This window comes from Cottoperca gobio, chromosome 6 (genome assembly GCF_900634415.1).
Source record: "Cottoperca gobio chromosome 6, fCotGob3.1, whole genome shotgun sequence".
NCBI classification, from domain to species: Eukaryota; Metazoa; Chordata; class Actinopteri; order Perciformes; family Bovichtidae; genus Cottoperca; species Cottoperca gobio.
In genome coordinates this window covers 16,225,543-16,251,679 of record NC_041360.1, presented here as the reverse complement: position 1 = coordinate 16,251,679, position 26,137 = coordinate 16,225,543, and the positions used below count along the sequence as shown (strand labels likewise).

General features: G+C 37.9%; 5 protein-coding genes across 10 annotated transcripts in view; 2 read left to right on the top strand and 3 right to left on the bottom strand.

The window, feature by feature from the left end:
• scaper (S-phase cyclin A-associated protein in the ER) overlaps nucleotides 1–6,772 on the bottom strand; it is a 57,997-nt gene extending 51,225 nt beyond the window's left edge. Inside the window, exons 1-3 of one of the 3 annotated variants that reach the window (XM_029434802.1) lie at nucleotides 6,461–6,772; nucleotides 2,587–2,704; nucleotides 313–368 (exon numbers count right to left, since the gene is read on the bottom strand). In XM_029434802.1, the coding sequence (XP_029290662.1) occupies nucleotides 313–368; nucleotides 2,587–2,704; nucleotides 6,461–6,628 (342 nt within the window). In that variant the 5' untranslated portion in view covers nucleotides 6,629–6,772. Of the gene's footprint in view, nucleotides 1–312; nucleotides 369–2,586; nucleotides 2,705–5,340; nucleotides 5,742–6,460 lie in introns of those variants that run through there. The other 2 variants (XM_029434804.1, XM_029434803.1) reach the window with 2 other exon arrangements.
• Nucleotides 6,022–11,264, top strand: rcn2 (reticulocalbin 2). Of its 4 annotated transcripts, XM_029434806.1 has the most exons (11): nucleotides 6,022–6,303; nucleotides 6,510–6,637; nucleotides 7,470–7,542; nucleotides 7,858–7,930; nucleotides 8,430–8,570; nucleotides 8,678–8,780; nucleotides 8,875–9,071; nucleotides 9,140–9,253; nucleotides 9,374–9,467; nucleotides 9,584–9,723; nucleotides 9,895–11,264. In XM_029434806.1, the coding sequence occupies exons 5-11, from the start codon at nucleotides 8,430–8,432 to the stop codon at nucleotides 10,036–10,038; spliced, it is 933 nt and encodes a 310-aa protein (XP_029290666.1). In that variant the 5' UTR covers nucleotides 6,022–6,303; nucleotides 6,510–6,637; nucleotides 7,470–7,542; nucleotides 7,858–7,930; the 3' UTR covers nucleotides 10,039–11,264. The 4 variants fall into 4 exon arrangements, with proteins under 4 accessions (XP_029290666.1, XP_029290667.1, XP_029290668.1 ...); XM_029434807.1 differs by lacking the exon at nucleotides 6,022–6,303 and having other exon boundaries at nucleotides 6,390–6,637; XM_029434808.1 differs by lacking the exons at nucleotides 6,022–6,303; nucleotides 6,510–6,637 and adding an exon at nucleotides 7,104–7,147.
• Nucleotides 10,132–17,924, top strand: pstpip1a (proline-serine-threonine phosphatase interacting protein 1a). Its single transcript, XM_029434805.1, has 15 exons — nucleotides 10,132–10,773; nucleotides 12,038–12,138; nucleotides 12,235–12,309; nucleotides 12,426–12,460; nucleotides 12,547–12,653; nucleotides 12,783–12,845; nucleotides 13,343–13,447; nucleotides 14,439–14,484; nucleotides 14,726–14,805; nucleotides 15,220–15,318; nucleotides 15,409–15,505; nucleotides 15,711–15,795; nucleotides 15,899–15,975; nucleotides 17,457–17,554; nucleotides 17,646–17,924. The coding sequence occupies exons 1-15, from the start codon at nucleotides 10,744–10,746 to the stop codon at nucleotides 17,775–17,777; spliced, it is 1,230 nt and encodes a 409-aa protein (XP_029290665.1). The 5' UTR covers nucleotides 10,132–10,743; the 3' UTR covers nucleotides 17,778–17,924.
• Nucleotides 17,925–19,551: 1,627 nt separating this feature from the next.
• tspan3a (tetraspanin 3a) lies at nucleotides 19,552–23,874 on the bottom strand. Its single transcript, XM_029434836.1, has 7 exons — nucleotides 23,665–23,874; nucleotides 22,196–22,387; nucleotides 21,926–22,000; nucleotides 21,589–21,690; nucleotides 21,325–21,477; nucleotides 21,126–21,209; nucleotides 19,552–20,519 (listed from the first exon to the last, which is right to left on the bottom strand). The coding sequence occupies exons 1-7, from the start codon at nucleotides 23,734–23,736 to the stop codon at nucleotides 20,427–20,429; spliced, it is 771 nt and encodes a 256-aa protein (XP_029290696.1). The 5' UTR covers nucleotides 23,737–23,874; the 3' UTR covers nucleotides 19,552–20,426.
• A 1,482-nt stretch (nucleotides 23,875–25,356) lies between these two features.
• On the bottom strand, nucleotides 25,357–25,993 carry ch25hl1.2 (cholesterol 25-hydroxylase like 1, tandem duplicate 2). The gene is given in 2 exon segments (XM_029433356.1): nucleotides 25,357–25,905; nucleotides 25,907–25,993. Coding segments are annotated over 2 exon segments (636 nt in total).
• Between the last annotated feature and the right edge of the window lie 144 nt (nucleotides 25,994–26,137).

Here is a 26,137-nt window from a genome sequence, read left to right as displayed (position 1 = left end):
TGATTTGATTTGAGGGAATGTTGGCGCCACATATTCCCCCAGTGGTTTCAATAAGTATTACATATTAAAATAGAAATCATCAATATGTATGGGAACTAAAATAAAATACATTAGGTTAAATAAAGTTTTACTAGCCAACATTTTCACTAGTAAGGGACACATTTCTTTTAGCAACAATCTTGCTGTCACACCATTATACAATGTCCTGACACAATCTCATGTTTAATGAGTTTCATGACCATCAAGACAAAATAAATAGATGACATAGCTTGGTGAATGGTGCCCTCTAGTGGAAGAAGATGGTACACATACCTGTTTCTTAATCCTCTGTGTCCTGGAAGTGGCACTGGAGTTACTTTTGGACTTTGCTATGTGGAGGAGAGTAAAACAAATGATGTAATAAACAATCTCAAATGATCCTAAACAGTCATATGAGATGATCATGGACAATTATTAAACTAGCCATACTAATGTGATTTTGAGTAGTTGTTGATAAATGCAGGAAACTTGTTGTTGAACAGACAAGTTCAAAGTTCCTGGAGTCATGGGCGTAATTTCCACTGGGGACAGGGAGGACATGTAAATGTAAATGCAGTAAATGAGCTCAGGATAATCATATTTTCTGTCTACACCTGTTGGTGTTAGGCTAATGCCGGATTTGCTAACTTGATTACCGGCAGTTACTCACCAAGTTGCTGAAGTGCCTGCTAATATTTCTCGTCAGCAATGTAAGACAAGCAGACTCTCTTGCCGTTTGTCTGACATTGCTGATGAGAAGTTTAATGTTTGACTCACACACCAATGGCTCAATATGATCGCAGTAGTACTCGAGTCCAGACACTAGAGTCTATTTTTTTTTTTGAAGACTTGGACTTCTCTTGGACAACTCTTGGACAACTCTTGGACAACTCTTGGACAACTCTTGGACAACTCTTGGACAACTCTTGGACAACTCTTGGACAACTCTTGGACAACTCTTGGACAACTCTTGGACTTCTCTTGGACTTCTCTTGGACTTCTCTTGGACTTCTCTTGGACTTGTGCTTTGTTGGTCTCTCCTACATCTGTTTTTATACCTTGGGTACAATTTGTCTGTTTGCTACCATTTTGCCTACATTAACCCAAATGAGCCGTTTTCCTAGCGTGTACACAGCGGAACAGCGGATTAGCATTGGAAAGATACTACTGCCCATCATATTCTTGAACAGGACTCGATTTTCTCTAGACTTGTTCTTGACTCAGACTCTGGACTCGACTTTGACTGGATTAAGTTGGTCTCAACTACAGCCCTACTCTGTGGCATTTTATATAATGTTATATCTCTAGATTATTTCTTTGCCAGCACAGGTGGGTCCACCTGCTGTGCATTTCTACCTGAAACACCTGAGACGGTGCCGTTGTACCGGAGGCAGGGAACTAATATTGAGTTGTATCCGATCATGCAGTGTATTGAGTTTCAAGTTTATATTGACAATATTATTCCCATAGCCTATAAAAAAAAAAAAATCTCTATGTTGTGTTCATTGATTTAGGATTCTCTCTAGTTGTTGGCACACAGTAGATATGTGATATTCATACAATATTCATTCATTTACATCATAGGTCTTTAACTGCAATTTTTTTTCTTTCTGCTTTGCCATTTACATTCCCTCCTCCGCTGTACTTCTCGAAGGGCGAAGCCTCTTCTATACAATATATACAGTAGGGGGTCCCTGCACCACGCTACACCAGTTTGGGGGTCCTTGGCCCGAAAAACGTTGAAGACCCCTGATTTACATACTTGTTCATCTCTAAACTATGTTTATTGTTTTGTTTAATAATAAGGGTTGATGTCCTGGGCTTTACCTGTTCTCTGTAGGGCTGTAGCGAATAGTTCGAAGCCTCGTTCATTACGTTGGCATTCAAATTATTATTTTAAATTACAGAAACCTTGCGTCAATCCCTTATTTATTTAACGTATGCAAGCACAATGTAGGCTATACTTAAGTATTCTGTCTGCACGGAAATTAATGAATAGATAAATATTAGAGCATGACTGAGTGCCACAAATGTAGAGACTCCTAAATCAATATATACAACATACTGGTAATAATACTGGAAATAATATAACAAATGTAAACTTGAAACTCACTACACTGCGTGATCGGATAACTCCCTATAGGAATATACCAGAACAGAATAAAATCGATACCAATAAAAATGCCCTAAAGTACAGTAAGGTCACTGTAATGTAGCTACTATTCAGTACAACAGGCTCATTATTATCCCTTTAGAAATGTTAGGCTGATAGAGTGTACAACAGCAGATACAATGCACCAAAGACTGAGATCATATTCAATTTACAAAACATTCTGAATGAATGATTCAAAACTTAAAATCTTCCACTGGCCCAAAGATATGGGAACTCACCTAAAGTAAACATCACCTGCAACACCTACCTACGCACAATGAGGACCTAAACAATACACATGTCATACTCCATTTACTCTTGTGATGTTAATATGGCAATAATGTGAAACCTGCCACAAAGTAGAATAATAGCACAAAAGCAGGCACAGAAAGTGTGTTTTGCATGCAGCTACTAACCTTCCTCCTCTTTGTTCTCTAGAGGTACACTCCAGGCAATGAGGTTTCGAGCAGCACGGCCCTCTTCAGCAACGATCTTCCTCACCTTGTCATGGCTGTTGGAGCGCTGAAAAGACGCCTGCACGAGAGAAGTGGATGCAAAGTTTCAATTTAGCATAATGGTGAAGAGCAGGGCAACATGGCATGTCACAAAAGATAGAATAGAGAATAGATGGGAGATTCATGAGGTGACTTTTAATATGATATCACGGTATGCTGCACAAGATAAGGCTAGTATCACATCAGGCAATTCTGAGAAACATGATTTTAGCCTATTGTACGAAAAACACAAGGTGTCCCGTCAGTCACTTGAAAGCATCCTTTTAGTTTGTCGTCAGTTTGAAGGATATGTGAAATCTGGTCATTAAATATTTTATAATATTTGAAATGTCAACAAACCCCTAAAAAGTTCAACATGTATTACCTGTGTAGACAAAAACCTGACAAATTATAAATGATCCCTCTGTGCCATAGAGCTCCATTGTTGTCAAAAAATAACCATTAAACATGATCCTTAATTATGACAAACCTGGGCCCTGTAGCATTCTGAGGCAATCCCACATCAACTGTTGTTGAGTGCCACAGACAGGGTGGGATGTTTTAAAGTATTATTATTATTTGTTGACAATAAAAGCAATATAGAACATCACCACCAACCTTATTCTTTAAATCAAAAAGTTTTACTGGTGAGCTGACCAGTAACAGAGCCTGGAGCATGAGCAGTGTTGCTATGGTTACCACCATTTTAATACAACAGTATAGTGTGTTATCAGAGTCCTAAAAATAGCTAATAAATAAATGATACAAAATATTGTTTTAAACAAGCAAATCATTATATTCTGAATATATTCAATGTATTGTAAATTAAAAAAAAGGTAACTGACATCAAAATGTGTGTAACAGAGTTAAATCCCTATATTAAATCATAATCCTCCTATTTAATGAGAAGAAGCAATATTCAGTATCACAAAAGAGAATTATGCAATATTCCGTTTAAATTATTTGTCCCATCCCTGGTGTGTGGTTGTGAGCCGGGGCTGAAGCCACAACACTGCACACATTAAGTTTAGTTATGGAAGAGCTCTACTAACACAGACTTTGACAAGAAACAGCTAGAGGCAGGAACTCTAAACTCGCTCTATCCCCAGCATGCATCATGGTTGACCTACACATTGACTATGCATCAGTGAACATGACTGCAACCTCGGGTGAAGCAGACACTGCGAACCAAAATAAATGATGCGAGAAGTCATCCATCACATATGGGACATTAAGATGCCCTGTGATGAAACATGGCATCAACAACACTCTGCACCCTCATCTCACTGAGAAACATTCTGTCACATAACAGTTTGGTCAAATGGCTCATGCATTATTGCATAGATCAAATCTGCTTAAGACCCTACAAGCAATAACATCAACATCTCAATTTTGCAATGCAGTGACAAAGACAAAAATACACAGTGTACACAACAGTCTCATTTGCCTTTGTAATCTTACATCACTAAATATTCTGACTTCTGCCAATCTGGTTACAAAACAACACAGAAGATAATAAATATAGCTATATATACACAAAATATATAATATCATCTGGATCTTCCACTTAATGTGTTCCCTCTCCCAGCAGAATCCCCTGTTTTGTACTGTTCATAAGTTATTTAATCTAATGTTGACTAAAGTCCAGCGCAAACTTTTTTGCTATTTTGCTCAGACAACTATAAGATGTGGTTTCAGACTTAAAAATACATTGTTACCAACACAAACATCGAGAGCCAGTTCTCCTCTTAATAGCAAATGAGTCATGGAACAAACCGTTCTCTTTTCCTGGCTGTCTCTCACAAGCAACACTATTCACACAAGAAAGCTACAGCAAAATGATTTTTCTTGCAACACACTTGCAATTTGAAAAAAAAATGAGGGATACAGTTTATGTCTTATTCAAGGCTTTAACAAAAACAAATTAAAATGATTAGGCCTAGGTTTATGTAACATAACATGTAACAATCTTTGCACACTATCCTTCAATGCCACTAGAATAATGTGAGCGTGGCTCATTAGGCGTTACGCATGCAGAAACAGCATGCGTGTATTGGTCTGATGTCCCCGAGGGAGATACCCAGCTGACCTACTTTTGGTGAGAAAAATTCTTTACATGTCAAGTGGCCTCGGCTTTATTCGGCCAAGTAGAACTACAAAGAGATAAGAGAACATCAGACAACACAGGGAAAGCTAAAATGAGCAAGAACTTGTGACGTTGGTCAGCATCAATGCACCATTTCCTATTACAGTCAGTAAATATTTACTCTGCATTTACTGGGCTTGGCAGCCATTTGATGACAGACGAATGTTGTGAGAATACCATACCTACTTACTACTGATGGCTAACTATGTGCAGCAGCTGAGGCAAAAAAAAGGCTTACAGTAACATTCTCTTGATCCACTTAACCGGATGTAAACAAGCTGTCTCCTGGGCTGCACTGTAGAAAAATTAAATATATTGTAGAGCATAACTTGTGTTATATACTGAAGCAAGGCAATCCTTTCCCATGCAACAGAGAGAGCACTTTCTTCCTTCACTGTGCTAAGTAAGAGGCAAGTATAAGGTTTCCCTTTTGGCAAGGTCTACAAACAGATGCAAGTAGCATGACAGAGGGTGAGATCTCGCTCATTAGGAGAGACACAGATACAATCAAAAGATTAGAGGATACATACAGAGTAGAAGTACAGTCTGTAAGCAGGTTCCTCGTCCTTATCCACCCCTGACATACTTTTGCAGCCCACTTCAGGCAACCTGTTCCCCCTCACCAACACAGCCACTTGTGCAAGGTGACAACGTCATCTGACGGCAGGACCAAAATAGACTCCTACTGTGTAGTCGACACTGCTATAGCAACTTGCTCAGCTGTGTCAATTCCTCTCCCAGTAGCGAGACAAGTGCTCAGCAGTCTGCCAGTCCTGTCTTTCACTTTAACGGTCTGTAATCTAGCCTGAGCCCTCAGTGCTCTGCTGAGTTAGCAGCCACTTCTTAGGCCTGACTCTCTGCCTGCTGCTGTCTATCTGCCTGCCACCCTCTTCTGCTCTCCACTGAATGTAGCTTCCTATATTTACAGCTTCTCTCCTCTGCTTTCCCTGCCCTCTCTCCCTCTCTCTCTCTCTCTCTCTCTCTCACAGCATTGTGCAGTCATGTGCACACAGCAGGCCTGCCGCTCTGCCCCCCCATCCTGTGTTGCCAATGATGAGAGTTATAGCTGTAGGCTCAGAGACAGTGTGTGCTAATGCAAGACTGACCGTGCATTAGCCACACATGGTGATCCTCTGCATCTGATTGGACTCTGTGTCCGATGATTCATAGGCTGCTTGGGGACAAAACACAGAAGCCCACATGGTTTGACTGCCTGCAAATGGTACACACTTACAAAGTCTTCAAGAAGAAGTTGGGACCAACATGGAGAGCAGGATAGCTTACAATATGATGGATGTGTCCCAATAACTCTTGTGTTGTCCTACTCAACACTCCTCCTGCTGTCATATTTTTTGCTATACTGATATGACAATACAATTAAACACAAAAATCTCAAAAGGCCATTTATCATTATCCAATAAAAAATGGGTGTTGCTAGTGGAAGGAGAAACACTTCAGGACCACCAGGGCGGACAACATCACACCTACGGCAGGTAAGGTCACACTAAAATGCTATTTTCTTGTTGGATCGGTTAGCTAAATGAATCCATTCCCAATTATCCAGTCACTTAGCTCAAGCTAGCTAGCTAGGCATTGTAATGCTCTTGACTAAATTAGCTGTTAGCAACAAACTTGAATGTCATAACGTACCTTTAAAGCGGTTATGGATGCATTCTTGTTTTTTCCTCCTCCATGCGAGGAGCCGGAGCTGTTGCTACCAGACCTCTCCCTCCCGTCCCCACCTTGGCTGTTTCTAGGGCCGAGACGGTGCTGCCCAGCACCACGCCGTCGCCCATCATGGCGGTTATCTTTGGACATCGACCCGAGGTATGTTCAACGCTCAGTCGGTGAGAAATTAAAGTATACGGACACGTTTGTCTTGTTGTCAGAGTTGATGGAAAAACATGTCGGATAAAAACATGACAGTAGGTCGGACAACCTAACAACAAAAGCAGGAAGCGTGTTGAGTTTACATTGTTGACTGGCAATTGGATTATCCAATACAATCACAGTTACGTCGACACAACATACGTGTTAGCCAATCAGGCACCGTATAGTTTAGGTCAATGGGCGGGACTTCAAACGGTCTACCATGGCAACCATGACGATCGGGCGGGAGGTTTGGTTGAGTTCTCACTATGCATCAAGCACACAGCACGAAACCAGAAGAGGAGTGAACCTGCCTTCAAATTAAAATAATTTGTGAACAGATCGTTTTCTGTTTAAACAAAACATAGTAACAACTAGCATGCAATTATTGCTACCACTTAAAGAGAGAATGCATTACATTAGTACTTAAACATTTCTATAGTCTATCAGACATTACATTGCCTTTCGGTATGTCATCTACTATTTTACCCTTTGTAGGCTACACCTTTTCTAGTAACAGTTTGAACTGTTTATAGGCAGTGTATTGTGCTGTCCATTTGTTGTTTATATCTCTGTATTTGTGTCTATTTATTCCCCCACTTAACTGTACATAGTTTATATGTGCTTAATTTCTGTTTTGCTCAGTTAATCTGTAGGTATATAAAGAACAAGACTTGTAGTATATAGAACTACCTTATTGCAAGACCAAGGCGTTTCGCTTGCGGCCTTCATCAGGGTGTGGAGTATTTGACCTTTTCAGACTTTTTCCCTTCTCCATGCATATTGGAAGTAGGTGAAGTTGGGCCAGAAAACGCCCCTCTGTCTATGTGGGGCCAAATTCCTTATATGCCTAAACATACAAGGTAAGTCAATATTATGATCTAATGTATATAAATCACTAAATTAATTAGCTCCAAAATATATCTTTGACCTGATTTGTGTCAATTACAAATACCTACAAATATTTCCTGCAATTGTGATGCATACAAATAGCAACGTCAAGGACATTTTTACTGGCAAAACCAGTAGACACATATTATTTTCTCGTCATTAATCTTTGTATATTATTGTCAGCCCTATAGCATATGCATGAAATCCTAGATTAGCGTGATTTTCCATGCATTAGTTCCAAAAAGGTTTGACATACACCCGAATAATAAAACGTTTATTTTGAAAAGTGTGACCGGAAGTGAACCTATCCCCTGGTGATGACCCTGGCGTGCAGTCTACTTGTACGGAGGACTTTCCACGGTAATGACAACAATCTTCTATTTGCAGTATTTGTCAGCTCTGTCGCAGTTACTTTAGTGTACTGCAACTGTTTGTATTTATTTTGGCTAACGCTGTTGGTTTCGTCCTGGATTGTGCCTGTATGTCTCTCTGTCTTATTCTCTCTCGAACACATTAAGTATAAACAGGAATGACTTTAAACTAAGCTACTATAGACACGAACTAGTAGTTCTACCAGTCTTTTTGCCCCACCTCTCTCTTCACGTTACACGTATTTGTTCCTGGTATACTTAGCAGGTTTCATCATCATGCATGACGAGAGACTCACAAAAGTTTAGTTTGTTTGTATGAATTTCCACCAGCTGACCACAAGGTCGCACAGTTGCATTATGGCAGTTTCTTTTGTCTTGATCATTTACAGTTTCAACTAATAAACTACCCTAGAATTAACAGCACTTTGTAGTGTTTTCCATTTATTCACACATTTGTTTTACTGCTAAATAATTGAGTTACTCAACAGATGGCATCCTCTGCATTGTTGGCATTGCTGGTACTTCAGTTTGGATATGGACAAAGCTCTCTTAAACGTCTCCATGAAGATCATTATATTGACCAGCAGCACAATCCTGAACATGATCTGAACATCCTGCTGGGAGATGAGGTTTCTAAATATGTTTTTTACTGATTTTCTTACACTCTTTAGACCAATTTCTTATCTTCATTCATCACCTGATCACTTTTCTCTCCATTTATTTCACCCACTTCTAGGACTATGAGGAGATACAGACTCTTAGCCCAGCAGAACAGAGGAAACAGTTGATGAAAATTGTGAAGCGGATTGATACAGAGGCTGACAATCTGCTAAGTGCAGGTACATTCATGTCTCTCTCAACATTTGAAAAGAAAGCAAAGATAAACAGAGGTGATGAAAGATCATGCTCAGACTTCTGTGTTTGTATCAACAGAGGAGATAACGCTATGGATTCAGCACGTCTACAGAAAATATGCACTGGATGATGCAGAGGAGCGGTTCCCTGAGTTTGACACTGACAAAGATGGTGTTGTAACGTGGGAGGAATACAATAAGGTCGCTCATGACCAGCTCATTAGTTTTGATGACAGCGCTGCTCCGGAGGATCCAGAGCAAGAGTCTCTCAGACACGTAGGTAAACCTTTATTGTTGTATTGATATATCCGTAACACGTTAACATACGCACATATCCCCATTAGCTCCACCTGAAGGAGAAGAGGCGCTTTGACTTTGCTGATGTGGACGGCACACCCGGGCTAAATGTGAAAGAGTTTCTCGCCTTCACCCACCCATCTGAAGTGGATCACATGGCTGTAAGACGCGTTTAGCTCCTTCACCTGCATCATTATCATTATGCATTCTTCCACCCTTTACAAAAGTGCTCTTTATATTTCATGTTACAATTGAATCATTTATCCTTTTTTTCCTAATAGGATTTTGCCATTGAAGATGTGTTGAGTGAATATGACACTGATAAAGATGGACTCATCAGTCTGAGTGAATTTATTGGAGATGTTCGAGGTGATGGTAAGTCTACAAAGAATCTTTTTTAAACATAGAATAGTCTGTTTGTTGTTATATTTTTTTTCTCGGCCCAATTGTAATCCCCTGTGCAATGTTTACACTTCTTTTTGTTTTATCAGATGATTCCCCTTCACACTGGGAGATTGAAGAAACGGTGCGGTTTAAAGACCTCTATGATCAAGATAAGGATGACAAGTTGAATCGAGACGAGCAGCTCCGCTGGGTCGCGCCTAATAGCTACGGCTCAGCAAGAGAAGAGGTAAGACTCAACTATTCCTCAACGTGTGCCGTTGGTACAAAATGATTGAGTTTTAATACAGAAGCAAATGGATGCTCCTGTAGCTATTGCGTGGTAGGATTATGTATAATTTCTCTCCAAGATTTAGGCAGCAGATTTATTTTCCTTGTTTTGCTCTCATGTCACCAACAGGCTCTTCACCTCATCAAGGAAATGGACAACGATGGAGACGGGCAGATCTCAGAGGCGGAAGTTTTCAAATATCAAGAACTATTCATGAACAGTGAAGTGACAGACTATGGCCGACTGCTGAATGTATTACACGATGAACTATAACTATACTTTATGTTCTTGTTTTTTTCCATGAAGATGTAATGTTGCTTTATTTCCTTTGTTGTACTTCGACATTAGTCATGGGATTTACATCATTGTTCATCTAAGCCTTCAACAACCATTTGCAGTATTGAATGAGATGGACATAATAAGAGGAAAACATATATTGCAACACAAGCATAGTACATCTCCAACAGAAGTTGCACATCTCTAAAATGTTCTGTTTCAGTCAAATCTGAACATCAGAAGCTTCAGGGCTGTTTTATTGTATTGCATAATATTGTAAGCCTTTCCTGTTACTGCGTACAATCTTTATGCACATTGTCCTGAACAACAGGGAGGTTCTACTGATATTATTATTGTAACCACTGTGTAAGGACAACACATTTGAGTTTGTTTTGATTACATTTATATGACAGATTTGTTGAACTGCAGCTGTATATCATTAGTTTTTCTTTCACATGTGGAAAAAGTGAACTGACATAAGTATCCGTCTAGTTGTATTAACAGTTAACAAGTTGTGTCTCTTCCTCATTTAAATCAAATGAGTAAGTGAAATATGTGTTGCCGTTTTGAAGGCTGGTTTCCTGAATGTGTCATGATCCGTTTCACTTGGATCAAGCAGCAGCCTGTTTCACTGCTGAGCTGTATAAAGTGACTTAAAGTTGAGTAGATTCTCCAACAGGGACTATTTTAACCACTGCCAAGATGACAGTAAAATTTGAAGATGCATTTTGGGTGAGTTGGTGTGATGCTACTAATCCATAATTATTTTTGTGCATTTTGTGATTTATGTTCAGCGCTCAAGTTAACCATGAGTTTTTACTGAACCGTGAAGTCAGTGTTGTATTTAATATGTTCACTGGAGTTTCAAGCTAATATCGTGTAACTTTCCACTTCTACTGTATTTATGCTTTTCATTTTGTCTGGACAGTATCAATACACTTGTAATATATTCAGTTATCGTAGCCTATATGTGACTACAGTTAGCTAAACGCTGTCCTGTCTTTAGATTTCCAATCTTCTTTGCTTTGTTTCCTTTTTCTCATTTTGAAACTCACTGAATGGGTACTGAATTGTTGCTTGGATTAAAACAGTAACGATAAAAAAAAATGTATGTACACAATCGTGATAAGCGAAACAATCATTTTAATCTCTGGGTTGTGTACAATGTACAGTATGTCTAAAACCAGGTGTGCTACACAAACTAAACGGCTCTCTCACCACAACGTGTTAGAATAGTGTTATGGTGTTAACCATGTGTTCTGCGTAATTGTTGAGTGTTTCCTGTTAATGTTAATCTCATCTCCCATATGTGCCTTGAGTCCTCTGACTGTGCTTTTCAGAACCGCACAGAGCTCCCTTTTAACACTTTTGTGCAATATAACCAGTTACTAACACAGTACATTTTGTTTAACGATAACCATAAGCAAAGCATCAGGAACTTGGCCAGTCAGAAACAAAAGTCTTCAGTTCACATTGTGAAGTTATGTGCTTCCCTTTACCTCTTTATTTGCATTCCGCTATTAGTTCTGTAATATCAAATGTAACACTGCAACATTATACACATTATACCACATTAGTCAAATCTCAGTAAAATAAGAGTACTTTTACATGACAGGGGTTTTTTGGTTCTTCTCCCACTTGGTTACTTTCCATTCAGACCCTAGCAACAGCATGTAACAATTTCCATTCTTGATGAGATATCACCACAATACCTCTATATGTGGAAAATCTCAGAAGTCTTTAAAGTAAAACTTGCTGTTGAGTATAATTTAAAGTATCAGCTATTGCCTAAAGATAATGTGGCTCTTCTAATGAGCAATAAAGAAACTAACATTGTATTTCCAATGGACACAAACATTGTGTGTTAGCAGCATTTACTTGTACTTTTATTCCAAAATGTAACATTATGTCTGGTTTGTATTAAGGCTGAGATTCACTATGAACATTTTTACCTTATCACTAAAAGTATAAGTGTTATGATTTGGTATGGTTCCAGGGAGTGGACTTCATCAGTAATATTGGGTATGAGACTATAAGTCAGAGACTTAATGATGGTCGACGGACATGCAAAGACATGGAGGAACTCTTGAAAATGAGGTGGGCTGACACATTTCTGATGAATTGTACTTGATGAATCATTTAAGTTACCTCAATATAATGTGGTTCAGCTCAACTGTGGTTTTGTCCGTGTAGGGCATCAGCAGAGGACAAATATGGCAAGGAACTGGTCACAATTGCACGCAAAGCAGGGGGTTTATATGAGATCTGGTAGGTGTGTGTGTGTGTGTGTGTGTGTGTGTATTTGAGCATTGATGTACTCATCAGTATGTCTAAGTCTACCCTTCTAAGCAATACTTTTATTCTGCATTCTTTTTTTCCCACAGCACTTTGAGATCATCTTTTGATGAAATGAAAACACGTAAGCACAGGATATATTTCCTGCATTATATTTTTTCTTGTGCACTTCATAACTGTCTTGAGTTCCAACTTGTGTGTTTTTTTCAGAGATTGAAAAGGTAGGAAACTTGCACATTCAGCTTTCTGGATTCCTAAAAGAGGAGGTAAAGAGAATAGAGCAGTTCAGAGAGCGGCAGAAAGAACAGCGAAAAAAGGTACCAGTGAAATGTCTTTTTTTTCTCATTTGCATACAGAGGAAATCTAAAAAGAGTTGCCTTCTCGCTGAGGTTTTCTGATGACGATAACGTTTTATTTTAAGTAACATTATGTTCTTTACTTCGTAGTTTGATGTCATAATGGAGAAGGTCCAGAAGACAAAAGTCTCCCTCTACAAGAAAACAATAGATGTAAGGTCAATTCATATTATCATAATGATCTGTATAATTAGACCTTGTGTGTGTGGAGGCCCTTGGTAACAGTTTTACAGATATTTCAGTGTCAGTTATACTACTCTTTATATAATAGTGGCAGCGGTAAACAGCGTGCATCATCTCAGGATATACCGCTTTAGTGCAGCTACATCCTGCTTGTATTGTATGTGCAAGAAATGTGCTTTCTAAAAAGACTTCAGCAGAGAAGCTTTGTTGTGTATTCATAACACATTGGTGTGATAGATATATTAAGCAGTCTTAGCATATGCTTCTCCTCTCTCACAAGAAGGAAGTGAGGTCTTACTTGATGCACTTTGTTTTTCCTGCAGATACAGATAACCCCCTTTTCTTGACTGAACTTGCCCCCACCCCCCCCACCCCCCTTTCCTGTCAAGGGTTCATAGAGCGAAGTGCTGACAAACAAAGCATGGGTGGTATAGTTTCATATGGTTTCTGTTCTGTTTCCCTCCTAGTCTCAAAGATCCTACGAGCAGCGCTGCAAGGAGGCAGATGAGGCAGAGCTAGCCTCAGAGAAGATGGGCAGCACTCCCACCGCCACTCCCAAACAGATCGAGAAGGTAAATCTGTCATTAAACGACCAGTGCGCTGATTTTAATTCAGTAATGAAAAGCTAGGCTTGACTTTCTAAAAGAACGGGTGCTGTTTTTTTCTCCTAAAAAATACATACAAACAATGAATCTTTAAAGATCCCCTCCAGACATGTTTTAAGACATATACAACTACTTTTGTGTTTTTTCCACAACATTTTAGTTTCCTTTCATTACATCTATTCCTTCCTTTATGAAAAATCCATCATCTATGAAATCTATGCAAATATTGTTCAAAGTTCAGCGACTCAACAGCACGTCTCCTACTTGAGTAAGTTGCATATTTGACCGTGATTAGTTTACTAGTTGTGATGTCGTACACGTCTTAAACTGAGATTTAAGGTGAGAACAGAAATACTTTTCCCTAAGCAGAATAATTAGATTTATACATTATTCTACACATTGAAGGTCAAACATACAACTAAAGTAACAATACAAACTTCTCAGTCTTTGCCACACAAAGGCCTGTTCCTTCATTTTTAACCACTGTATACATTCAACAATTTCAACAAAGACAAGAGAAGTAATAACATGTAGTTACCACAACAGCATGTGTGCTGCTAATTCATATGATCATAAGTGTCACTGGCATTTGAGAGTCTACTAGGCAACTCATTAACAATGCATGTTATTAACGAATACTAACACCAAATGTAGGTATATTTTTATATACTTTTTACAATGAAGATGAATGTACATTTAAAATGAATTGCTGTCGTTGGCAACCAGAGAGATAGTTTCTCAAACAGAGTTGAGTTATTCCACAACTCCGACAGATTGGGAAATTGAATTCTCTTCCCCCTAATTTTATTCATATAAACTGTGAGTTTCTGTTTCTGATTTAGAATGTAATTTATTATGTCAAAGCACTTACGCAATAAACTATATTTCTATATAATTAAAAGCTACATGTTTACATATAAAGGGAATCCGTAATTTAGTATTTTGTTTTATTTTTCAGATGAACAACAAATCTAAACAGTGCAGAGAAGCTGCAGAAGAGGCTGGTAAGCACACACAATAAGTCAAGTGAGAGGCTGTACTTTGTCGTTTCACGTAGGAAGCCTCTATAGTTTACCAGAAACACTTTTTTGAGGGTGGTTACATTTACTTCCCTTTTATTGAGGATTCCAGAAATAGAGTTCGATCTAATATATTAAAGTATCAAAGTATAATAAAGTGTGATATATACTGTATATATTATTTTTTGTTTATTGTTGTAATATGAATTCTTTGACTTGTCTTTAGAGAAACAGTACATATCAAACATTGAACAGCTTGACAAGACTCGACAAGAGTGGGATACAACACACATCCACACTTGTGAGGTAAAGTAATGCACTACAAGCTGAAGTTCTCCTGTCACTGCATTCATAAAGGGAGGAACGCACATTAACGCTTGATGCATTTCAAAATGTACGGACTTAGACCAAGAGTGGCAATACCCGTGGCCTGTTTTGTCAATGAGGATGTGGGGTATTTCCTATAAACGAACCATAGAGTGAGTCACTAATCTGCGAAAAAATCTTCCTACATGTGATAACATCAACAAAGCTGAAGTAATAACAGCTATGAACCTTTGACTTGACAAATCACACTTAAGTCCACACTGGATGGTTTTGTTGTGCAGAAAGTTGCCGCTTGCATCAATATATTTTAAAAGTGTACATACATACAGTACTGTTTAATGTTGTAAATGTACCGTGTTTCAATGTTTTACTATTTTTCCATTCGTTTTGCAGATGTTTCAGCAGCAGGAAGAAGACCGCATCAGTGTGCTAAGGAATGCTTTGTGGGTGCACTGTAACCATTTATCAATGCAGAGTGTGCAGGGAGATGAGGTGTGTGCCGCTGTTCTCACACATCTGTATAGGATAGGATTCCAATATTCTGTTTATTTAAAATTCTCTCTGGACAAACTGCTCTTTCAGTGTTACGAGGAGGTGAGGGCTACACTGGAAAAGTGTGACATCATTGCAGACAACAACTGCTTTGTGGAGATGAAAAGCACTGGCTCGACCCCCTCAGGTAGTAACACGCCCTGTCTGCTTCCCTGATTTGGATTTGAATATGTTCCAAGGTTGTAATTTTAATATTATCTTCCCGCTGCCGCTAAAATGTACAACAGAATGTTTGAAACCTTTCGAAACAGGTGAAGGACTGTGCGTAACAGGGCGTTGCCCCTGAAGTGTTAGTTTTTTTGATTTACTGAATTTCAATGGTTCTTCCACAGCTCAAATTGAATACCAAAATTACTACGAGAAGGATTCTACAGGTGATAGAAACGGCAGTGCTGGATTCGTAAGAGTGTTGAAAAGGTCAGAATTACACAATGGAAAGCATTAATAATGATGATAGATGATGTTACGGTTATTACGGAATGTTTTTTTCTTCTTACCGAGTACTTTCCCCATTTTGTAGGTTTTCAAACCTTCTGCAGTCGAACTGTAGCAGTGGCTCCAAACTGAACATCGATGAACCAGTTGCAGAACATCCTGGTATAGATCATTCAAAATCATTCAAGTAACACTGCAATTTCCAAAATGATGACAGAAACAACTGTGAAAGCCACTTAATCCTTGCAGCACAAAGTGTGGAGCAACTATAAGTTACATACTGTAGTTATTATTCTTCACACCTGTTATTGACAACTAGGGGTTCTTGTACTCCAGGGGGAACTTCGGCAGTTACGAGTGGGTATTTGGAAACATTGTAGTGCAGGGTGGTGGAAATTCTGTTAACAAAGATGATACTAAGTTTGTCTTTGAGTATTTTATTGAGAAAAAGGCTTTCTGCAGAAAGGATCAGAGCACACAGCACAAAGGTCTGTCAAGCAATGATACTGTGTGTAGAATGTGGTCTCATCTTTATACATTAGGGGTCAAGAATAGTGTGAGGGAAAATAAAAGTACTGCCGCAACTAGTTAAGACGGGCTTTAATCAGTTTGGCCATTATCTGCGAGACACAGCCCCACTACCTCTTTAACAGTTGACTGCTTTTTCACACAATGAACACCTAAGTCATCTTGAGGTCATACCTTTAAACAGTACCATTTCACTAATGAGTACCAACCATGGAGATAAGAAACAGAGAAGTAAAGCAATGCACTGTTTTTCCATTACAGTAGCTAGTGTTTGGGAGGAACATTATAAACACTAATGGGATTATAAATTGACGTAAAGCATGAAGTAATATTTATTTGAAGAAAGCCTTCACCTCCACAATCACATTTCTGTTTAATATATATATATTAACAGTATCCACTTATCAAACAACATTCAGGTTCAAGTCAGTTCAAATGAACACATTTGGAATGAGACAGGTGGTGTTGTATTTATTTAGATAGCTACTTTTATACAAACATAAGTGATTCACATAGAAAAACAAAATTATATAAAACACTAAACAGAAATTGTGCACGACTAAACATTGAAACAATAAAACATAAAGAATAAATAAATAAAATAAACACCAGGGGGGACCAAACAATAAAAACCTATGGTTAAAGCTTAAAAACTAAAGCGATAACATTACTTCTAATCGAAAGCCACATTAAAAAGATTTTAAAAATTAAAGAAATACAGAGAGTTTGCCATTCTAAGGCAGTAAGTTTGAGGGTATAAAAACAGAAAGCCCTCTCACCTGTACTTTTATGGGACACATTAGGAGCATTTACAAGAAAAGTGGTGATGGACCTAAGCGGTGATGGACCTAAGCGATCTGGCTAGAACATGAAATGAAAGGAAATCTCTGATGTAGGGAGGAGCAATGTCATTCAAGCTCACGTAATTAAGAGGGGCTGTGGGGGTATGTCAGACAAAAACATGGGTTGGAAACCACAGATTTACTCCAACATTTGATAATTGGTTCAGTTTGCCAATGATCAGTTTAGTCACTGGTTTGGGAATAAAATTGTTTCACAAAAATGTTAAATGAAACCAGTGCTGATAATGTCTGAAATCCTGTCAAACTCCTCAGCAGAACAACCAGAAGGATTATATGCTTCCATTCCTGGAAGTTGTGTGTCCCAGCTGAGCAGTGAGGGGTACAAGGTCGTGTATGACTATGTGGCACAGGTCAGCTTCTACATGACACACATTCACATTTTTCTAATTCTCTTTAAATTAAAGGGATAGCAGTTGATTTAATGTTATTGTCGTTGTTCAGGGGGACGATGAGCTCTCTGTGTCTGTCGGGGACGTTGTGGTTGTCACGGATCAAGGTGAGGATGGCTGGTGGACGGTGAAAAAAAATGGCCTTACTGGATTGGTCCCAGGCACTTATCTTGCCAAAGAATAAGTTTACCTGACGGCCATATGTAGGATTGTATCACTATTACATTCCTTCATGTAATATTTGTCATTTCAAATTACCTTATAGTTTGATCTTATCTGTTGTTCATATTTGTGTTGCATGCGTCATTAAACTACGGAAGCTGAAACAAAAGTCTGATCTAAATTATTTTCTTTCCTGTGTTTATGACTTAAGAACAGGTCAACAAAAGGTTCCCATAAAATATAAATTCATCTGTGAAACAGGTGGGGAAAAAGTTTTGGTAAGATATTAATTTAAATGTTTGTTGTTGTATTACTCAATTTGGCCACAAGAGGCTGAAGTGCACCACTGTCCCATGTTCTAAACAAGCATTCATGTTTTCTTCCATTATGTTATGTACCGTCATGTCTTTCTTTTGGCTAGAAATGTGTTTTAATCTAATCTAATGTGGCCGAAATTAGTATTACAACAAACACTTAATGTTCCTGATAAAAAGAAATTCACCTGACAAAACTTTTCACCTGTTTTCACAGATGAAAAAAAAGTAACTTGCAAAAATTATCCTGGTAAAACCTTTTTTTATCCACCTGAGAAAAGCTAAATAAGGATTATTTAGATCAGACCACCAGATTATTTTTTTTCTCTTGCCTATCAGGGTTTCCAAATAAAAGCCCCAATGAGTAAGATTTCCAACTCTGTCACGCACTATGGTAGCATCTTAAAAGAAGCCATGTGGATGAAGAGCTGACTGTTGCAGTTTTCACAGGGCTTGTCTTGTGTTTCTGCAAAACCTCATGCCGTTAGCATAATTTGAAAGACTTTTATCCCATAATAATCCTACAGATAGGGACTGTCACATAGAGTATCATAAGTGTCAAAGGATTAAATATTTATGACTATGGCACATATTCATATTACTTTACCCTTACTGCTGTGCGTGCTCGTCATACCAATGACAGCTGGGAGATTAAGAGATCTGTAGCACAAGGTCACTTGCACAAGTTTATTCATATACTTTGGTATTCTTCTATATCTGCGGTCCTAAATATTGGGCAGAATGTTTAATTTCTTTTAATGGCCTGTATATAATTTCTGTTTGTAGTTATTGTTTCCTACTCTGGAAAATTGTTTGCAAATGTATTTGTATTTATTCAATATGAAACATTGTTTTTTAGCCCCCGCTAATGAGAAAACTAGTTACTACATTATTGCTTTATTTTGTTCTTGCTATTCTTCATGTGGATTAAAAAAGTATCAATCCACAACAATCCAAAGTATCTGAAGTACAACCAGGGACTATTCTTGGGTCAAGTGGCTGAGCAGTCTGCTCTCTTTGGTTCAAAGGTATCTGGTTACTCTGCAAAGGGTGATACATTGCTAACACAGTGTCTATCAAGTAACCAACACTGAGTCTATTCAGCAACATGTTAAGTGTTTATGAAGGACCACAATGATTGTTTGGTGGTAATGAGATGTTCCAGAAGCAGATGCAACTACATATTGCTATTATATAATATGCATACATTTTATTTTGAGCACATGGTAACCTAAACCCTGGTTTAAAGACGTAAAGCTAACAACCACCAGAGATTAGACACAGACCAAAGCATGTGGCTAAATAAGTGAACCTCTTACAGCCCTCCCTCATGGGAAACATCTGAACTTTCACCTCTTTTTTGGGACCAAGTTTATTAGTTTTTCAAATGACAGCAGCCAGTGAATAATGTGTAAAGATGTGAAAGATGTAAAAGATGTAAAGATGTGTCCGAGAAATCAAAACAAGTAATCAGAGACGGCACTCATTTCATTTCAAACTTTTATTTACATTCTTGAGTCTTACTTTTGTTACATATCAGCAAATCAAATTCTAAAACTAACCATCAATTGACTATTGAGACAAAAAAAACAGCTATTGGACAAAGTATATCTTGAGTTAAGAATGCATCACTACTTGAAAAATTCCACATACTGAAGGGGATTAAAAAGCTTGATGCTCAAAAGAAAGATCAGACAAGCAAAAGCCAGTTAAGTTACACACTTTACACGCAATAACTTGCCATTGGCCTGGGCTTTGGTGTTCACTAATTCTTGACAGAATACTGCTGGTGAGCTGTAATAGTAGTAGTAGACATTGAATAGTAGTAGTAAACATTGAATAGTAGTAGTAGTAGTAATAATAGTAGTAGTAGTAGTAGTAGTAGTAGTAGAGGTAAAGGGTAAAACTCATTTAATTGAAATGTAATTGATTTACAGGACAGATTAAAATATTAAATATTCTAAGCCATACACATAGTGCAAACTAACATGAGGAAATAGCCCTGTCCACATTTCACTCCACACATAGTATACAATAGAGGTTTTACGCTCTTGTGCCATCCTCAGAGCAACAGAATGCTTTCTAAATCTCATTTACATTGACCAATAAAGAATTTGGTCTATAGCTTTTTTGGAAAAACATATATGTATCCCATATATATATATACACATACATATATATATATATACATATACATACATATATATAACGTATATATGTAACATATATATCTTCAAAATATGTAACTTTAGTGTGGTTGGTGATCAAGGTTAGTGTGGTAATAGATTATTTTCATGCTCTCACCAAAGACATGTTAGTTCTGAAAGTGTGTGTTATGGAGAGAAATGTGTTCTCCTTTATGCATAGGTTCCCCCTGTAATAAGAAGCTCATATGCAGGATCTCTGCTTCTGCGGCACAGCACGACACAGGCACACAACATCCCCAGCATCTAGAAGAAAGAGACACACACCTTATTAGTGTTTTGAGATCCTTTTTTATACTTCGGCCTCGTGGAATCTCACTGTAGTTGTGTAACTCACACATAGTGAGATGGAAAATAAAAAGACCCAAATAAGGAGAGGAATAAAGGGATAATTAAACATTTTGGGAAATACACTTATTTGCGTTCTTGTCCGTACAAAAACCCAAGTGTAAGATCAACAAATTGTCTTTTATGGAATGTTATATGCCGGATTAATTTATACGTTGTTGCAGTACTAAACTAAAATAAGCTTTACGCTAAGCTAATGTTAGGCTGCTGGCTGCACCATTATAATAATCAGACAAATGAGAGTGATATTGATCTTCTCAGGCATGTACAATAACTATGTACTTGCTGTGATTTGTTTTATTCTTTCTGTAAGTATCTCTTTGTTATAAAAACACTAGGGATAATGCTGTTGAGATTGATCTTATCTTCACACAACTCCCCCCGGGAGCCTGATGCTCAAGATCCTGTAGAATTAGAGTAAATATGGCAAGGGTCCAGTAAATAAGAGGATGAGAGAACTGGTGATGTCCTACAAAACAAGGCATCTTGATGAAAGTGAAATACCTGGATGGTAGCAAATGTCATTGCAGTCCAGATGACATACATCATGATCTCCTCCAGCTTCTTCACAACCAGAGCTTCACAACCCTACACGCACAGAGAGAATATGTTCAAACATACAAAACTGTAGCGAGAGGCTCCTCTTCTAAAAAATAAGAGATGTTTACTATGAAACATTTGACACATTTAGAGGTTGTTTTACTTCTTGGTAGAGATCCTCATGATGAGTGAGGGATCCCGTGCAACTTCCAACGTTCGTTTTGCAACAGCTGACGGGTACGCTGTTGTTTTTGGATTCTTCATACCAGTGTGTGTTCTGCCAGTCTGAGTAATTGTGGATCCCACAACACTGAAGCTGTGAAGATGCAAACAATAAAAACTCAAGATAACTGTCAACTACATGCACAGTCAGGACAAATCTAAGAGAAATACAGGTGAAGCAACAATATCATTTTATCTGACTCACCTGTCTTTGAATGTAGTCGATGGCACGGCTCTGGGCATTGCTGTTGGTGCCATTGTACTCATCATACACTTTCTTGATAGAAGTATTTACTTCATTTTCAACCTGCCAATGGTTAAGAAGGGTGAGACTAAACATTTGATGACACATCTCACACAACAACATGATTGCGAGCACAATGTGATTAGATTATCTATGGTTGACAGTTTGTTCCTACCCTAATGGGAAGACATTATTTGGTATAAATCCATTTATTTGGAAGATCTACTAGGATACAAGTTAAGCATCAACTGCGGCAAAGAAAAACAAAACAATACTTGTTTGTATTTGACTTTCTCACCTTTGCTCTGTAAACATATCCAAGAACCACCACTGCCACTTCTGTCACGAAAACCAGCAGGAGAATGACAACAAACTGTGGATTGAATTTCAAGATTTAAGACAGTTAGACAGAATAGTACCACTTGTAAGAAAAGGCTTGAATGATAAGCTTTTGAGCAATTATTGAAAAAATACTTCTGCTATGTATAATCAGGTGTTTATCTACTTACTACTAAAGGGCTTTAGTACCCCCATCTATGACGCAAAACCTGTAAACTGATTAACTGACCGTTGTAAGACCACAGTAGCTCTCTCTCACTGTAGCACAGCATCCGATGAGCCCAATAATGAAAAGGAGGCCTCCAACTGCAATAATGGTCACTGCTGGGATGAGGGTATACACGTCTTCAAAGAAGTGATCGTAGTCATCGTATGTAATAAAGACATAGGCTCCAACATAGCACAGGATACCAGCGGCAGCCTGAGGGTCAAGAGTTCAAGAGTTTACTCAAGCCTATTCACAAAAGGGAAAGCAAGTGGAACCACACCATGAAGAAAACTAGATATTGCATGAGGGTAAAAAAAAAACTTGTGTCTTCTTTTCTCTGGGTTCTGCTGCACAATAGATGTACATAACAAACAGTATGCTGCGATTTGTTTTTTTGGATGCTTATTGTTCAGTATCTAACATGCAGCAGCATATAGTAGGCCTATTGACAGTACACTTGTCCTCAGTGGTGAAAAGTAACCTCGTACATAACTCTACCTAAGTGCAACTTTGAGGTACTTGTTCTTTACTTGAATATTTCCAGGTTATGCAAAACATTTTTGATATGATTTTTTTTTGTAGCTGTAACTGCCTAGAGGTATGTAGTTCCACCTCAAACTGCTGTAACATTAAAATGCTACTTATGTGTTAATGAATCAGTAACAATAATGTAGCAATAGAGTATATAAGCCTACAGTGGTCGAAGAAGTACATAGAAGTACCACAGTGTAACAATACTCTGCTGCAACTAAAACTCATGCATTCAACAGCTTACTTGGGTAAAAGTACAAAACTATTAGCTTTAAAAATATACTAAAAAGTAAAAAATACTCATTATGCAGAATTGCCCATTTCAGGAAGAATCCTCAGCTACATATTATATATATTTGGATTATTATTATTAAAGTAAGTGATGATTAAGGTGTTTCACTTTAATGTTGTAGCTGGCAAATTTTGTTTACTGATTTATATACTGCCAGGTAGCTTAACCTACAATAATACATCATATTTGATGAGTTTATATAGATTTTGTATTAATAATCTAAATCTTCAAAGTAACTTGTGACTTAAGCCATCAAATAAATGTAGTGGATTAAAAAGTACAGTATTTGCCTCCAAAAGGTAGTTGAGTTGAAGTAGAAAGTAAGTACAAATGGAAATACTCAAGTAAAGTCGAGGTACCTTAATAAAATTGTAGTTGTACAACACTTCAGTAAATGTAACGTTGCATTCCACAACTGTAAAACAATATGAAAGGTGCTTCATTTTAACAATGACTTGTTCGTGGTAAATCATTAAACCTTAAAAATCATAAATCTTATGTAATGTCTTTCATATCGCTTTCAACAAACTAATCCCTCCCTCGTTAAACAAAGGTCGGCTGCAGCAGCTAGCCGAGCAGCTGACTGCACACACACACAGCTAGCATAGCTACACACAGCTAGCGAGTGACGCACGTTTAAAAGATGACATAAAACCTCCAAACTTACCCAAAATATCAGGTTCAGAAAGACCAGGACCGTCTTTGACGACGTGATGCCGCACTGCCCCATCCTCAACATGGGGGTTAAATGCTGTACGTGTTGGAAAATAATGCAGGTTTCTACTCAGACATGTCCCGGCCAGCCCCAGCATTCATTCAGCACATCCCAACGCTGTGTCACTGGATCGGGCTGCGCCGGCGGTGCGATGCAGGCAGCGCCACCTGCACAACCAGAATAACCACGACAAGCTCTAGAAACAAATAACTAAACTACCCTCAAATTTAGTGAACATTATATGTCTAGTTACCAGAATATCATGTATGCATTCATTTTCTGTTGTCAACTATTAACGATTGATAATAATAATAATAATAATAATAATAATAATAATAATAATAATAATAATAATAATAATAATAATAATAATAATAATAATAATCTTTATTTGTATAGCACCTTTCATACAAGAATTGCAGTCCAAAGTGCTTCACAGCAAAAACATAACAATTAGTACAAGGACAGAATAAGAGCATTTACAGTACAATAATCACAGTGTAGATGTAAATGAGTCTGAAGTACCATTATAAAAATAGCCGAATTAAAATAGTATAAAATAGCAGATAAAATAGTATAAAATAGCAGATAAAATAGTATAAAATAGCAGATAAAATAGCAGAATTAAAATTGTATGAAAATAGCTGAATTAAAATAGCAGATAAAATAACAGAATTAAAATAGTATAAAATAACATTAGAATTCATGCCTAGTTTCCCTATCTGTGCCGTACTTAATGACCCTACTGCCTACTGATTGATATAATAATATTGAGAACTTTTTTTTCAAATCTAGGCTCTCCATCAAAATGGCAATTGGAGTAAATTACTTTCTAGTGGTGGAAAAATATAATTCCACTTTTACGTATTTTTAAGTATCATTACCACCACTCGGGTATCACTGGTCAGATTGCATGACCTCAAAAGTACAAGAAGTACTGCAGTCACAATATAAATTCAGATATAAGAAGATTCATGGTTGAAAGAAAAGGGAAAACATACTAATAGAGAGTCAGTGTTCACTACATTATCAATATAGGATATATATATAATATATATATATATATATATATATATATATATATATATAATATATATATAATATATATATATATATTATATATATATAATATAATATAGGAACCTTTAGGAAATGTTCCCTGAATATCTATTTTATTTTATTTAATCCTTGAAAAAATGTGGGGAAATGTTTTTGCTGCGAACATTTCTGCCCAAACCCAAAATTGTTGCAAGGATTACACTGGTAAAGAGTGGGAAAAGTAAAGGAAACCATGTCCAAAGCACAGGATCACTTTCATAGTAAATAATTCAGACACTGGGAGACAGATGCATTTAATCATTATTTAGACTGTGCACATAGTTCAAAAGATTGAATATTATATCATATTATGAGTTAATTCACTCATTATCATTAAAGCTACAAGAAACATCTTATTTTGGCAGTTTTGTTTTTCAAATACAATACAGTAACATGCCTCCATTGGTGGGCAAATGGTATACCACTGAAAAATGTAGATGGTGTAGACTTTCACCCCTTCACATTTTAGTATCCACATGATTTAGAAAAACAAACAGACACAAACAAGCACAGGCCTCTATCTGCTACCAATGATGTTACACCCTTCTATTTCATAGCAGTAGAGAAGCTGAAATCAGCATGCGTGCTAAATATTTTATCCCAGTGGCTAAAGTGTGGTGCAAAATTGGTGTTGGGTTTCTGATGGTGCACATCGTGTTTGCCAAGACACTGAGTGGCTAAAGCAAAAGGAGATGAGTAATTATGATGGATGGCATGGAAAGTTACATACAGCCAGCGGATCCTGTGATGGATCAAGTGCCAGATGATGTACTGTAAGTCAAAGAGCAGGAGGTTGCTTATCACCCCAGCAATCAGCTCCAGCAGGGAGGGAGCCTGGTCCGGCAGGTCAACAGGTGGCATGTCCACTGATGCTGGGAGCACAAGAAACGCATGGTTATACAAGGTGACGCCTGCACAGTGCAGCAGTGTAGAGGCTGCAGGACGACGGCTAGGTTGGATCTTGAATTGCTGGACCCACGGCCACCTTTCTCTCACGATGTGGCAAACCAGAAAAGGAAGGCACAAGACAAAGTAGGAAGACACGGTTAGAACAATGGGGAAGAGAGGAGATCTCAAATAGTCTGTGTAGTTGAGTCCTCATGCTATCCCACAGAGGCTGCAGCAAAGAGTCGTTTCCTAAGAATCTTATCCAAATATCTACGCTGGTATCTGCAACATCCATCCTGAAGTAAAAATCACAAGATGAATATTAATGTCCAAGGAATGTTGACGTTCCAGCCAGAAACAACAACTATTGGTGAAGACTTTGTCCCATTAGTGTCTGCTTTACTGTGTGCTATCAAGTGACAGCTGGGTGCAACAATGC

Coding starts and splice junctions, on each gene's coding strand:
- rcn2 (XM_029434806.1), top strand. CDS start 8,430: ATGGCATCCTCTGCATTGTTGGCATTGCTGGTACTTCAGTTTGGATAT. Junction 9,072..9,139: donor AGCAAGAGTCTCTCAGACAC/GTAGGTAAACCT, acceptor TATCCCCATTAG/CTCCACCTGAAGGAGAAGAG. Junction 9,724..9,894: donor ACGGCTCAGCAAGAGAAGAG/GTAAGACTCAAC, acceptor TGTCACCAACAG/GCTCTTCACCTCATCAAGGA.
- pstpip1a (XM_029434805.1), top strand. CDS start 10,744: ATGACAGTAAAATTTGAAGATGCATTTTGG. Junction 13,448..14,438: donor CTCCCAAACAGATCGAGAAG/GTAAATCTGTCA, acceptor TTTATTTTTCAG/ATGAACAACAAATCTAAACA. Junction 14,485..14,725: donor AGAAGCTGCAGAAGAGGCTG/GTAAGCACACAC, acceptor ACTTGTCTTTAG/AGAAACAGTACATATCAAAC.
- tspan3a (XM_029434836.1), bottom strand. CDS start 23,736: ATGTTGAGGATGGGGCAGTGCGGCATCACGTCGTCAAAGACGGTCCTG. Junction 22,001..22,195: donor GCTACTGTGGTCTTACAACG/GTCAGTTAATCA, acceptor TTCAATCCACAG/TTTGTTGTCATTCTCCTGCT. Junction 21,210..21,324: donor ATGAGGATCTCTACCAAGAA/GTAAAACAACCT, acceptor CTGTGCGTGTAG/GGTTGTGAAGCTCTGGTTGT.